The 12,623-nt window shown below is 39.3% G+C and overlaps 1 protein-coding gene across 10 annotated transcripts in view; it reads left to right on the plus strand.

Moving 5' to 3' along the window:
• Positions 1-12,623, plus strand: part of FAM169A (family with sequence similarity 169 member A) — a 65,139-nt gene that overhangs the window by 6,528 nt on the left and 45,988 nt on the right. The window contains exon 1 of one of the 10 annotated variants that reach the window (XM_043547614.1): positions 12,079-12,305. The exons of 6 other annotated variants lie outside the window; for them this stretch is intronic. In XM_043547614.1, the coding sequence (XP_043403549.1) occupies positions 12,294-12,305 (12 nt within the window). In that variant the 5' untranslated portion in view covers positions 12,079-12,293. Of the gene's footprint in view, positions 1-12,078; positions 12,306-12,623 lie in introns of those variants that run through there. 3 more of the 10 variants (XM_043547615.1, XM_043547617.1, XM_043547619.1) reach the window with 3 other exon arrangements.

Raw genomic sequence — 12,623 nt, forward strand, 5'->3', positions numbered from 1 at the left:
CACAGTCCTCTTCGGATGCAATGGCTGGTGTCTCTGGCTTCCTTCTCATATGTCTTTCCTTTTATCTTTTAAACTACCTTCTCTTTCTTTGCTACCCAGTTACGTAGGCTTGCTTAAATTCTTCTGGAGTTCCTGATCCTCCTTACTTTTGATTAATCTAAATAGTTGCGTTGCTAGCAAATTTTGTCATCTTGTTTTAAATGGATCTCATCATCATCGTATCTGAGTGCCATGCAATTCATCTTGTTTTTTTGATCATTAATAAATACATTGGACACCATCAGTCCTGGTCCCTGGGGAACACCAATATTTTCAATGTGTACAAATGATAACTTTCTATATTAGCAAATTCTTACTATAGATAACAGAATCAGATAACTTTCAGATTCAGTTCTCTCTTTAACACAATGTTCTACCTACCTGTCAACCAATAGAAGTGACTATAAAAATAATGTCACAGGTATTTGTCTAGTACTGTTCTGAAGAGTGCCATACTTCAGCTACAGTATGTTTCAAATTCTTATTATTCTTAATGTGATACATATAGAATGAGTATTGAACTGGAGTTTTAGGAATGCTAACTCAATTGAATTATGTTCTTAAAATAAAATCTTTAGCCATTCAAGTTCTTGAGCCACATTTATCTCTTTATTAATGAGAATATAAGTTACTGACACCATATACAAATAATCCATTGAAACCAATGGCTAGCAGTAATGATGAGTCATAGGTAAATGTTCGTTAACATAAATTATTAACCTTATGTGACGCTTATTTTGATAGGGTGTTTTAATTTATATGCTTGAATATTTTTAGATAATACTGCACTTATGCACAGTCTTCTAAGTGAGGCACATTTTAGGATAACTTAGTTAACTAACAATAACTAAGACTAAGATTTTGTCATGGGTATTTTTAGTAAAAATAACTGACAAGACGCAGACAACAAGCAATAAATCACGGAAGCCTGAGCACCACCATGCACAGCGTGAAGACGAAGAAGTCATCAAGATCTGTTAAAGTCACGGAATCCGTGACAAATCGTATCCTTAAAATAATTAATAGTATAGACAGCAAACACCTACTGATGCTGCTACAGTCTAGACTGGCTGTGTCAAGGTTCCTTCCCCACTCTGAACTCTAGGGTACAGATGTGGGGACCTGCATGAAAGACCCCCTAAGCTTATTCTGACCAGCTTAGGTTAAACACTTCCCCAAGGTACAAACTTTGCCTTGTTCTTGAACCCTATGCTGCCACCACCAAGCGTGTTAAACAAAGAACAGGGAAAGAGCCCACTTGGAGATGTCTTCCCCCAAAATATCCCCCCAAGTCCTATACCCCCTTTCCTGGGGAAGGCTTGATAAGAATCCTCACCAGTTTGTACAGGTGAACACAGACCCAAACCCTTGGATCTTAAGAACAATGAAAAATCAATCAGGTTCTTAAAAGAAGAATTTTAATTGAAGAAAAGGTAAAAGAATCACCTCTGTAAAATCAGGATGGTAAATACCTTACAGGGTAATCAGATTCAAAACATAGAGAATCCCTCTAGGCAAAACCTTAAGTTACAAAAAGACACAAAAACAGGAATATACATTCCATTCAGCACAACTTATTTTACCAGCCATTAAACAAAAGGAAATCTAACGCATTTCAGCTAGATTACTTACTAACTAACAGAAGTTCTGAGACTGCATTCCTGATCTGTTCCTGGCAAAAGCATCACCCAGACAGACGAACCCCTTTGTTTCCCCCTCCCTCTTATCTCCTCATTGGTCATTTTGGTCAGGTGCCAGCGAGGTTGTCTTAGCTTCTTAACCCTTTACAGGTGAAAGGGTTTTGCCTCTGGCCAGGAGGGATTTTATAGCACTGTATATAGAAAGGTGGTTAACCTTCCCTTTATTTTATGACAGGCTGTATTCTCTGTTTCAGTCTCTGCAGCTGTTTCCTGCTTCAGGGGATACTCTGTGTTAATGTGAAGAGTGGCACTACATAGTTGTCCTGCAGGATGTGTGGCAACTTCGTGTTGAAACTTAGCACATATGAAAATGAAGCTGTCAGATTAGTTGTTTTGCAGTGATTACTTTCCCTCACTTACCCTGCTTGATTACAAACCTACCACAAATATATATATATATATTTTTAAAGCGCAACTTTTAAAAGCAGCAGTTTCCAAACTGGTATGTGGTGCTACTTTGGTATTTCTATCACAATAGTGAAACATCTGGAATCTCCAAGCATTGATGGTTCCTGCTAGTTGCAGTCAAGTCAGGGATTCTTATAGGGACTCTTAAGCACTCAAGATCACCTTTACTTAGAAACAAACGAAAAAACCAAATCCTGTTAGCCCCTTGTGTACTGCTTTATGGCTTTGTCAGATGTTGCAATGGCAAAAACAGAGAAGATAGAACCAAATTGCGAAGCGATCTGGACAGTAGGGGCTGCAAGCAATGAGGAAGAAGAAACAAATCACACAGATACAGGATATAGGGATATAACCAAACCCATCAGATTGCTCCATCTGTAACAGAGAGACTATAGTTATCTACTTTCCTCATTGGCTTTTGTTGTTTATTATTTGTATTATGGAGCACCAAGGAGCACTAGTCATGGCCTAGGACTCCATTGTACAAGGTGCTATACTGTCACAGAACAAAAAAAAGTTCCTGCCCCAAGGAGCTTACAAGAGATAACATATAGTTACAGACCAATGGGGAAATACAAGGAAATAATGAGCAAGTCTACACTGTAATTAAACACCCATGGCTGGTCTGTCAGCTGACTCAGGCTTGCAGGACTTGGGCTTGTGGAGCTCTGAGACCCTGTGGGGGGGAAGTCCTGAGTCCGAACGTCAACGCTGTAATTAAACAGCCCTGCAGCCTCCCCCTGCAAGCTCGAATCAGCTGACACAGGCCATTTATGGGTGTTTAATTGCTGTTTAGACATACCCAAAGAGACCACATTGGTCAGCATCGATAGGCAACTATCAACTTAACTGCTGTCATGTTTTCTGGAGACATCACAGCAAAGGAGAGTTTTGAGGAGGGATTTGCAGGTGGATAATGGGGTAATTTTCTGGATATTTATGGGGCACTCGTATCAAGTCTGAGGAGCACCATGGGAGAAAGCATAAAGGCGCTTGACTGAAAATTTAAAAAATGGGTTGTAGAGGCCAGCATAGTGGGCCATTTGGAGGTGGGAATCAGTGTTTTGCTAGCAAATGAGAGATGGTATGTGGGGTGGGGATAGGTTGTGAAGCAAGTGAAGACTAGCAGATTGTTCGATGTGATAGAGAAGGGGGAGCCAGTAGAGGACTTAGAGGGGTGGTGACACGGCTAAGCAACAGGCTAGGAAAACGATCTTTGCAGCAGCATTCTGAGTGAACATGAGTGGGGCAAGAAGACGACTGCATTTGTCAAGGCCAGAGAAAAGGATGTTGCGGTAATCAAGATGATGAGAGCGTGGGTAAGGGTTTTTTTGTGTGTTGATGGATAAGAAAGGTTGCATCTTAGAGATGTTATATAAAAAGAATCTGCCAGATTTATACGTAGCCCATATGTGAGGACTTGGAGAGAGGTCTGAGTTGAAGATGATGCACAGATTATGGGCTTGTGTGACAGGAAGGGATGGTAGTGTTGAAGCTAACACAGAGAGCTTGTGGTGTGTGTGTGGATTAACTAAGAGCTCTGTTTTAGCCCATGTTGAGTTTGAGCTGATGGCTAGATGTTGATGGGTTGGTGTCTGAGAAATCAGCTGAGATTTTAGTTTGGACAGAAAGAGATAAGAAGAGGACCAAGGACAGAGCCCTGTGAAACCCTAGACAGTTGGAGGAGAGGTGAGGAGGATCCTCCAAAGGACATGCTAAAGGAGAAGTTATACAGAATAGGATGGAGTCACAGAAGCCAAGGAAGGAGAAGATTTCAAGAAGAGGAGCATGGTCACCGGTGTCGGGCAGCTGACAGGTCAAGAAAGATAAAGATGGAGTACTGCTTCTGAGATTTGGCTAAAAAGAGGTCATTATAGACTTTAGTGAGAGTGGTTTCAGAGCAGGGCAAATGGTGGAAGCTGGATTGGAGAGGGCCTAGGATGGAATTGGAGGGGAGGAAGTTCAGACAGCTATTGTACACCATGCATTTAATGGGCTTAGAGATGAAAGGGAGAAGGGGCAGTGGTTGGAGAGGCAAGTGGGGACAAGTGTGGGTTTTTTTTAAGATGGCAGAGACTAAAGCATGCTTGAATTGAGAAGGGAAAGAGCCAGAAGAGAGAGAGAAGTTAAGAAAAAGAATAAGGGGATGAGTGGATGCAAGGCAAGGCAGATCAGGAGAACATTACAGGAAGAATACAGACTATGAAGTAAAATCCCTTTTGCTCCAGTTAGTCATAGCTGTCTGTCATTTAGATGTGAAATATTAGCAAAGACGTACTACGTGTTAGATTGTTTTTGTGAAATACTGCATTAACTGGTAGCTTGAGCGACAGAGATGGAAGATGGCTGAAATAGTTTTCAGATTGATGAACTCTTCATTTAGATTTAATTATTAACTGTGCCTACTTCAAAGGCTCTCAAACACAGATTTTTAATCAATTAATTTAGAAGACTTCTGGCCCATTCTCATTACAGAAAGGTGCCCTGGAGGTTAATTGGCAAAAATTGTATAGAATGGAGACTACTGTTTAAGAAACCTGGTGATTTTCTTGTTACAACAGGAATACATGGGACAGAACATGTAAATTCAAGACAGCACATAAATATTGTCTACCTGAATCATCACTAAGGAAATTTAGCCTCTTATTCAGCAAGATACTTAATCACATGCCTAACTTTGATCACTTGAATAACTTCAGTGGGGTTACAGGTTTAAAATTAGGCACACATGCTTAAATACTTTGTTTAATTGGGGCCTAAAAGTGCAATTACAGAACGTGCTTCTCTTAACTGAACTCTACCACATCTGCGTTTATAACAATTAATTGTGGTCCCAAACATGCTCCCATTGAGGTCATTGATTTTGTCATTGACTTCGATAGGAGCAATATTGAACCCTAATATTAGTCAGTATTGATAAAGCACTTAAAAGATGTAAAGAGCTGTATAGGAGGTGTTCTTACATATTCAATAATGTATTTGTTTGTCTCCAGGGGTTGTTTTTTCTCAGGCTGTGAATCCAGGGTAGGAGAAATTCCCAATTATGTTAATAGAAAAAGTAATATATAAATTGTTATACTGACAACATGAAGGTGTTTTTAACATCCAGTTCTATTTTTAACGACTATCAGTTAAAAATAGATTTGGCAGTGGTGACTATATGTCATTGAGTAATAATCACATGGTAAAAGTGGGCATCTTCTTGGGGTATTAAATGGTGGTGATCTTCCATCTTAATACTAAAAATTAACCTTTTAATCCTTTCTCAGAGCTAGACTTCTGCTACAGAATAATGTAGTTTAATGTAGATATTCATATTTCTGTTGTGATTTAGAATAAAAAAAATTTGTGATGTAGTATTTTACAAGCTGATGACTTTCTCTTGCAGAATCCAGTGTTTACATTTACACTTAAAAAAAAAAAAAAAAAAAGACACACTTTGAGCTCAATTCTTTAGGCCTTGCACGAGCAAAATTCTAACTGATCTCCACTGAAGTTCTGCTTATGTGAGGATTGTTGAGATCAAATCCTTTATCTACATAAGGATTCCATATCCATGTGGTGCAAGAATGTTAACATTAATGATTGTCAAATTAGTGTAGTACTGGCAAGGGCAAAAAAAAAAAAAAGTACTGTGATTTCTGTTTTTCAAATCAGCAGCTCAGATTTGTTTCTCTGGTACTCACCCGGAACATTGTAAGAAGCTTGAAACAGATTACAGATAATGTGGTTGGTGCATTAATCTGAAGGATTTGGTGGATGTTGACAGTGTTTTCTAGACAAGAGATTTTATTCTCTCTCATCAGCATAGTGTTGGATGTATTAAGAACCAGAGAAGTTACTTGTCTTCATGTGGACTCTTATCTTAAAGAGAGTGATAAAGTACAGGTCTCAGTTAATTTCACTATGTTATCATGAAGGGATTATGAAGAAAATTCTGTAATCAAGGTAGGTTTGTGTTTTTTTAAAAATAGGAATACAATTAAACCTGCCTCAAAGAATCATTACATTTCAACTTACTAATAGAGATGACCTTTATCTATTCTGAGGATTAACAAAACCTCAGGGATACTTTTGGGGAACTTCTTGTTCAGTTCAGACTTGAGGTGATCTTTGATGGAGGTTTCATCGTGTATATTCTTGTTTGGTTTGATATCCTGTTTTAAGGCTTTTTCTCTTTTAGTTTTTAATCTCCAAATCCACAAGTTACATAAACCTGTGGTCCCATGTTTGTAGTCTTTTAGTAGTTGTATGTGAGAAAAGCACCAATAATATAGTATGGAGAATGTGCAAGACAAGGAGTCAGGAGACCTAATTGTATTTTGGGCTTTGCCACAGATCCCCTTTGTAGTCTTGGTAAAGTCCTGGGGATATTGAGGCTAAATTCATTAATATTAGAAGAGTGTTTTGAGATCCTCTGATAAAAGGCATTATAGAAATGAAAAGTATTATTCATTTATCAGTTTCTTTTGAATCCATTGTTTTCATTTTGTTCAAATGTTTAACATTTTCACAGCTTTGTTGTTTCCATTTGTTTGGGGCCTTTAAAAATGCTTTGTAACGCAAGCTAGCTGTTCACTTTCTGCTGTGTTACATAGGAAGAGATGATCAAATTTTAATGTTGAAAGGAATTAGTGATAAACAAGGATTAAATAATCCAAAATCTTAAAAACAAAACAAAAAAAACAACCCCAAATAACAACAAAAAACACAACCCTAACTGGATTTTGCATAAATCCTTTTTATAAATATGATGCTTTGCTCGTCTATCTAATTTTTTGAAGCTTCTGCTTGGATTTGTATACAGTACATTTCAAAATCAATGTTACGGGGTTTTTTTTTGGTTCTTATTTTAAGTTTGTGTAGCGTGCTGAGACATTTGTCAAGGAAGTGCAAATGCTAAACATGGTAGTGAAAATAGCTAAAAAGAGTTGTATTTATGTCAGGGGTTCTCAAACTGGGGATTGGGACCCCTCAGGGGGTCACGAGGTTATTACATGGGGGGGTGCGACCTGTCAACCTCCACCCCGAACCCGGCTTTTCCTCCAGCATTTATGATGGTGTTAAATATATAAAAATGTGTTTTTAATTTATAAGGGGGGGTCACACTCAGAGGCTTGCTATGTGAAAGGGGTCACTAGTACAAAAGTTTGAGAACGACTGATTTATGTGTTGTAGGTTTTTTGAACAGAAACTCATCTGAATTGGTTAGGAGTCCTACAGCTATTCTGAAATGTTGATATTGTGTAAAAATGAATAAACTCCATTATTATCTGAAATGTGGAATTTTTGCTCACTTTAGTGACGTGATGTGGTTCATAATAATTTGAAATACAGTAAGGAATGTGCAAAACAAGTATTTTTGAATGAATTTTTAAAAACCAAATATTTAGTTCTTAAAATTTGGGGATTTTCCAGCCTTGTCTTATGTTCATCTCTTAAGCCCCTGCAATTATCAAGGAATGCAGGTATGTACGCTGGTCAGTAGAAAGAGCTATGTTTGTGTGGTTTCTGGGGGAGTGAGGAGAAGGGGGTTAAAAGACACGCTGATGCCTTGATGTGCAGCCTCACTGGGCTGCACTACATGACATATATTTTGAGCAGAGAGAAGTAACTGTACCAGTTATTTTTTTACTCTAAAGTTTTTTGGTAGGTTTTTTATAATATTACAAGCTAGTGATGTATTTAAATACTTAAGTACTTATATGGCATCATTACCATAGTCTCACAATCTAATGAATTTATCCTCACAATACCTCTGCAAGATAGGGATTGTCCCCATTTTACAGAGGGGGAACGGAGGCACACAGAAATTGAGTAACTTGCCCAGGGTCCCTCAGGAAGTCTGTGGTGGAGCAGGGAACTGAACCTGGCTCTCTTGAGTCCCATGTTAGTACCCTGACCACTAGACTGCCCTTCCCCTCATATTCCTAACAAGGACCCATAAAAATAGTTTTAAGCACTATACAATTGTGACACACAGAGTATGTAACAATATAACATTTTTTTAGATTTAAATTATTTGTCCTTCATTTTTTTGTGCAGGGCACTCTGTAGTCTAGGGTTTATACTGCACGTGAATGAAAGCTGAATTTGCTGAGTGCATGTTAAGCATCAGATTTTGGGGGATTTTTTTTTAAATCAGCATAGGTTGGTGTGGCTTTTCAGCCACACAATCCTCCCAGAATAGCTTGCTTAGTGTTTGGCCTGGTATAGTGTGGCTGCTGTAGCTTGAAATATTTTCCTTACAAGGAGTGAAGTTTTTGTATTTTCCCTAAAATCTAGGGATTAGTTTAGGTGGGGGAAAATTCCCTTTTTGTAGAAATGTAAACTGGCTTCCATGCAAACGTATTTTTTTCTTTGTCTAGCTGGTCTGATAGTTTTGAAAATGAGAGGGTCAGTCCATGCCTGATTCTCCTCTTCAGGATGGGCACTTTCGTGTGCATGTGATAGATGCTGCTTTGTATAATTCACATTTAGCGGCTAACTTTGCCCTGAGCATACTGGCCTGGAACTCCTATTCATTGCAATGAGAGTTCCATGTGCATAACTGACTTTCTGTATTAAAAAAGTAGCATGTATACAAAGTTGTCAACAATTGAGTTAGAGCACTTGATGCTGGACGCTGAGTAAAGTTAGGCATAGGTGTGTCCTGTTCCTGCAAATACAAGTTATTCCAATAGATAAAAAAAATGTTAACAAAAAAATTTCAAGCCTTTATATTATTTAAAATAATCAGTTAAGGTTTATGAATATTCTCAAAAAAACCCTGAATCTCCTCTTCACCTATCTATTACAATCAAAGGTTGCCAGTATTACGTATCTTAGGCTACATAGTGTATTGGCTAAAAACTCACTCTCCCACAGCATGCCTGCCTGCCTTCCTTCCTTCCTTATTGTCTGTGTGTATATATTAGAACACTGTACGTCTTGACCTCCATCTATGGATGTACTTCTGTGGTGATCATCACTATAAACTCTAAATATCCTAGAGATATCTCCCTCCTTCATCCCCTTTGTGAACTGAACTGAAATTATCCCCAAGATTTTTCCTTGTACTACAGAGTACCTGCTTTTCAGTCCCAGTGCAGTTACTAAAATACAGTAAAACTTTGATTCAGAAGGGGAAAGTTTGATGGAAACCTAACAAATATTATCATCTGGTCAGTCAGTGTGAATCTTTGTGATGATTTTATGCACTCGCATGCGCGCACACATGTTGGTGGACAGGAATACAGGATGGAGGTTATGGTGCTTTTCAAAAATAAGACTGAGAATATGCATCTCAGATAATATTCAGATTCACAACTTGAATGGATTTTCAACCTTGTCTGCATTAGTATTTTTTTTAAATAAATGAAGGTTTTGTGTCTGGGAATTAGAATATGATGGAAAGTCACACAGTAACATCATGTGCACTCATCTTGTTAAATGTCAGGTTTCAGAGTAGCAGCCGTGTTAGTCTGTATCCGCAAAAAGAAAAGGAGTACTTGTGGCACCATAGAGACTAACAAATTTATTTGAGCATAAGCTTTCGTGAGCTACAGCTCACTTCATCGGATGCATTCAGTGGAAAATACAGTGGGGAGATTTATATACACAGAGAACATGAAACAATGGGTGTTACCATACACACTGTAACGAGAGTGATCAGGTAAGGTGAGCTATAACCAGCAGGAGAGCCCGGGGTGCAGGAGCCTTTTGTAGTGACAATCAAGGTGGGCTATTTCCAGCAGTTGACAAGAACTGAGGAACAGGGAGGGAATAAACACAGGAAAATAGTTTTACTTTGTGTAACGACCCATCCACTCCCAGTTTTTATTCAAGCCTAAGTTAATTGTATCCAGTTTGCAAATTAATTCCAATTCAGCAGTCTCTTGTTGGAGTCTGTTTTTGAAGTTTTTTTTTGTTGAAGAATTGCCACTTTTAGGTCTGTAATCGAGTGACCAAAGAGATTGAAGTGTTCTCCGACTGGCTTTGAATGTTATAATTCTTGACGTCTGATTTGTGTCCATTTATTCTTTTACATAGAGACTGTCCAGTTTGACCAATGTACATGGCAGAGAGGCATTGCTGGCACATGATGGCATATATCACATTGGTAGATGCACAGGTGAACGAGCCTCTGATAGTGTGGCTGATGTGATTAGGCCCTATGATGGTGTCCCCTGAATAGATATGTGGACACAGTTGGCAACGGTCTTTGTTGCAAGGATAGGTTCCTGGGTTAGTGGTTCTGTTGTGTGGTGTGTGGTTGATGGTGAGTATTTGCTTCAGGTTGGGGACCTGTCTCCCAAGATCTGTGAGAGTGATGGGTCGTCCTTCAGGGTAGGTTGTAGATCCTTGATGATGCATTGGAGAGGTTTTAGTTGGGGGCTGAAGGTAATGGCTAATGGCATTTCTGTTATTTTCTTTGTTGGCCTGTCCTGTAGTAGGTGACTTCTGGGTACTCTTCTGGCTCTGTCAATCTGTTTCTACACTTCAGCAGGTGGGTATTGTAGTTGTAAGAACGCTTGATAGAGATCTTGTAGGTGTTTGTCACACAACAGAACCACTAACCCGGGAACCTATCCTTGCAACAAAGCCCGTTGCCAACTGTGTCCACATATCTATTCAGGAGACCCCATCATAGGGCCTAATCACATCAGTCACACTATCAGAGGCTCGTTCACCTGTACATCTACCAATGTGATATATGCCACCCCATGTTTATTCGCCCCCTCCCCCCACTATTCCTCAGACGTTCTTGTCAGCTGCTGGAAATGGCCCACCTTGATTATCACTACAAAAGATTCCCCACCCCATCCCGCTCTCCTGCTGGTTATAGCTCACCTTACCTGATCACTCTTGTTACAGTGTGTATGGTAACACCCATTGTTTCATGTTCTCTGTGTATATAAATCTCCCCACTGTATTTTCCACTGAATGCATCTGATGAAGTGAGCTGTAGCTCTCGAAAGCTTATGCTCAAATAAATTTGTTAGTCTCTAAGGTGCCACAAGTACTCCTTTTCCTTTTCTTGTTAAATGTTTTATTTCAAGGGTCTCCTTGAATTGATCTCAGACACTCTCTGGTACCACAGCTGTTTCTAAAAGAGGTTGTGCCATTCTAGAATAGTAATTTATAGGGGGAGGGTGAAAAGTCTCATTCTAGTCCACACTGAAGCATGTGTGACTTTAATACAATCAATTTTTAATATCTTGTGCAAGATGGTGCACTTACAGTGAGATAAAGTGACATTTGGCTTTTGTTTTAATGAAAGAAAGAATTACATTTTTTGCCTAATTAAAAAACAAATTTGGACATTCTTTCCCCTTTAATATCTGTTTTGCATGAATGCTCATGATAAGTTAGGTTGCTTAAGGCTACATCAAATTTGCTCATTCAGCCAGAATATTTCCTGGCCAATTGGAGGGTTATCTCATGAATGGAGCACAATCCCCCAGGACGTGACAAGGATTTGACATGACAGTTTTACAGTCATGCAACACACAGAAGCTTAAAGAAACAAAAAAGAGGAGTGATAGGCTTCACGATGAGGACCTGCTTTGTTTCTCTTTTCCCCTTCGCTCCCCAACTCCCTCCCCCAAAAAAGTCCAAAACCTAGAAGTGTGAAAATATGCAAGGCGCTCTCACCTGAAAAATTGAACAGTAAGTCACACAAATATAGATTATATAAGCAACTTCTTTCAGGAGATGAAAACCTTGATGGTTTTTGCTTTCTGGAGTTCAAAAGAATCTTAAAAATGTGAAATTTCAAATTGTCATAGCAGGTGGGAATGGAATTGGCTTATTGCTGGGATCAATGAGTTGCTTTGCCTCCAACAGCTTAATCTCTCCTTTAAAATAGATTCTTAAATGTTCTTTGTGGGGCTACTTGTTGGTCTGCAGAGAGCTGGCTAGTGACATGTTGCTGGCCCTTCTTGTTTCCAGCTGCTGAACTGGGCCAAGGGACGTGCTAGCCGCCCTTCCCGCAGCCCCCATTGGCCTGGAGCGGTGAACCGTGGCCAGTGGGAGCTGCGATCGGCCGAACCTGCGGACGTGGCAGGTAAACAAACCGGTCCGGTCTGCCAGGGGCTTTCCCTGAACAAGTGGCAGACCGGCTTTGAGAACCACTGCTCTAGAAGACAGCAAAAAATCCATTAGATGCTTCTCCATGTAAGCAATTACTGTGATTTCCTCAGGAATACTATGATTTTTAATGAGAGGGAGGTAGGCCACAAGGCAGACTGTATGATATGAATTGCACCATGAACATGCTTGAGAACTTGCTTTAAAAGATGTGTAATCTGCAGCACATTCAAAATTTATGGATGGTGAATAACAATGATGGGCAAGCTTTCTGCTGTTGTGTGCTATGGTAGATATGTATGAACAATGTTTTTATACAAACTCTGTAGGAATACTACTGAGTTGGAAATTCATTAGTTTACTTGAGGAGAAAGGTGGGAGGGAATAAAATTAAAAAGGTTTTTT

The sequence above is a fragment of the Chelonia mydas genome, chromosome 5 (genome assembly GCF_015237465.2).
Source record: "Chelonia mydas isolate rCheMyd1 chromosome 5, rCheMyd1.pri.v2, whole genome shotgun sequence".
Taxonomy (NCBI): domain Eukaryota; kingdom Metazoa; phylum Chordata; order Testudines; family Cheloniidae; genus Chelonia; species Chelonia mydas.